Below are 2,483 nucleotides of genomic sequence, written 5' to 3' on the forward strand. Positions count from 1 at the left end.
TCGACGGCTGAAGGCTTGACGGCTGAAGGCTGGACGGCTGGAGACTCGACATCTGAAGGCTGGACGGCTGAAGGCTCGACGACTGAAGGCTGGACGGCTGAAGGCTCGACGACTGAAGGCTCGACGGCTGAAGGCTGGACGGCTGAAGGCTCGACGACTGAAGGCTGGACGGCTGAAGGCTCGACGACTGAAGGCTGGACAGCTGAAGGCTCGACAGCTGAAGGCTGGACGGCTGAAGGCTCGACGACTGAAGGCTGGACAGCTGAAGGCTCGACAGCTGGAGACTCGACATCTGAAGGCTCGACAAATGAAGGCTCGACAGCTGAAGGCTCGCCAGCTGGAGACTCGACATCTGAAGGCTCGACAAATGAAGGCTCGACAAATGAAGGCTCGCCAGCTGGAGACTCGACATCTGAAGGCTCGACAAATGAAGGCTCGACAGCTAAAGGCTCACCAGCTGGAGACTCGACATCTGAAGGCTCGACAAATGAAGGCTTGCCAGCTGAAGGCTCACCAGGTGGAGACTCTGGCTTGCTAGAACTGCGCAAGCTTGAAGCCCTGGGACTTGCGGAGGGCTAAGGGACCTTGTCGCTGGAATCGGATGTGGCATGGGGAGCCTTCTTTGGTCCGGAATCGACGGAAGCACAGAGAGGCGTAATGCGTCCGGAGTCAACGGAAGCACAGAGAGGCATCATGGGGCCATTACTGACGGAGGCACAGAGAGGCAAGACACTATTGACCCTAACTTAGAGAATTGGTGTCTCACAGCATTAACAGCACCAGAAAAAAGCCTTGAAACAAGGCTGCCTCTCTTTTTCTGGAGCTTTTTTAGGTGACTTTCTAGACGCGACACAATCGCATCGTTGACCTCCTTGTTCTGCATGAAGGACAGCGTCCATCCAGCAGAACACCCGAAGGTTTTAGTGATCTCACTAAAAACCCTTTTGCTCAGGGCAGGAATCCATTTCTGCTGGATTTTGTATCGCCGTCCCTCAATTTCAGCCCAAATTTGATCAACAATGCGATCATGCGTCTCTCTCAGGCAGTTAAGACACCAATGTGCCTTAGACTTCCTGAGTCCTCGAGACATCAACAACTGTACAAAAAGTCGGACCGCGTCTTTTCGCTCTTCCTCAAGTGATTTTCTCATTGTTCTCAGTTCCTGGACGAACCAGATGACAGGATTCACCAGAGAACTGAATTCTAACCCCACCTTGAGCCACTCGGTGGGGTCCTGGTCATCTGAGGGAGCTGTCAACATCGATATAACATGCGTTATAAAAAGCATGTTAAATACCTCTGTGCACTCGTCTTTTATAGTCTCCTGAATGCCCATGGCCTGGGCGAAGGCCTGAGAAACTATATTCTCAAATGCGGCTTTCAAGTCCTGATATGTGAACCCCCGGTTCTCAACCAGGTCTGAAACCACATCTGAAAAGACGTCCGTCAGATATTTCAAGAGAAGTTTGGTGTTCTCTCTGATGCCCTCATATCCCAATGTCAAATCCTCCCAATCTTCCTCCGGGATTTGTTAGTAGTATTCCTCAATCGTGGGAATTGCAAGGTCGTCCACTAAGACCTGGAGTTCTCTTCTTATTGAATTCATTGGAGCCATTTTACTAGATTAAATGCAGATCCTCCTCTCCTCGAACTGACTTGGAATGAGGTAGAATTTTACCAACAGGAGTTATATACGTGTTACACAACAAAGCGCTGGTGACATCACAAACTATGACGTATCAGCATAGGAATACATGCAGAGCTATGACGTAATCGGCCTGCAAGTGTTCTGACGATCTGTGCTACCTCGTCACTTTGTCTTATCTGACCACTTCTTTTTCACTAACGCGTTGCTATTCCAAATCCAGCAATCAGATAAAAGTTACTTTTCCAAATCACTGTGCGTTACTATTTTCTTTAGTAATGTCATTTTATTTCCTCTGCGCGTCTCGTGGAGCGACCGCCGTTTCTACGGGACATTTATCAGCTGATCAGAAACATGAACAATGGAGGGAGGAGGGAGATGCGCATTTTATTGCTGGAAAATCAAGAACCATTTTGAGTTTCTGTCAAGTCCGATTCTTATAAGTGACTTTGGGCTTGTTTTTTCTTTTCTTTTTTTGTCTTTTTTTTAATAAAGTTGCTAGCAAATTTAATGAGTTGCGGTTTTTTGGGCTTGTTTTTGAACATGAAGTTGCTCATAAGCGGAGACACATAATAAGACCCAGATGTTGTCTGACATCCGGGTAGTTTTAGTCAGGCTCTCCCTGTCCACCATTTCTCGGATGAACAAGGAAATGTTGATCTGTGTCTTTGTTAATGTCCAGGTAATAGGTGTGCCGATCTATCGGCCACCGATCATAATCGGCCAATTTCCGTGAAAAAGTGTGTGATCGGTGATCGCCGATCACGGTTTCTTGTTGCAGATCACACAAACCGATTACCTGCATCTCATTTCGCAGCCTGCCTGTGCAGCTGGTCTC

General features: G+C 48.2%; 1 protein-coding gene across 1 annotated transcript in view; it reads left to right on the forward strand.

Annotated features, from left to right (window-relative positions):
• Positions 1 to 538, forward strand: part of LOC106937759 (involucrin-like) — a 3,933-nt gene extending 3,395 nt beyond the window's left edge. The window contains exon 4 of the mRNA XM_015019426.1: positions 179 to 538. Within this exon, the coding sequence (XP_014874912.1) occupies positions 179 to 538 (360 nt within the window). The remainder of the gene's footprint in view (positions 1 to 178) is intronic.
• Positions 539 to 2,483: the final 1,945 nt, after the last annotated feature.

The sequence above is a fragment of the Poecilia latipinna genome, unplaced genomic scaffold (assembly GCF_001443285.1).
Source record: "Poecilia latipinna isolate Pla-1442-1.1 unplaced genomic scaffold, P_latipinna-1.0 Scaffold2433, whole genome shotgun sequence".
NCBI lineage: Eukaryota > Metazoa > Chordata > Actinopteri > Cyprinodontiformes > Poeciliidae > Poecilia > Poecilia latipinna.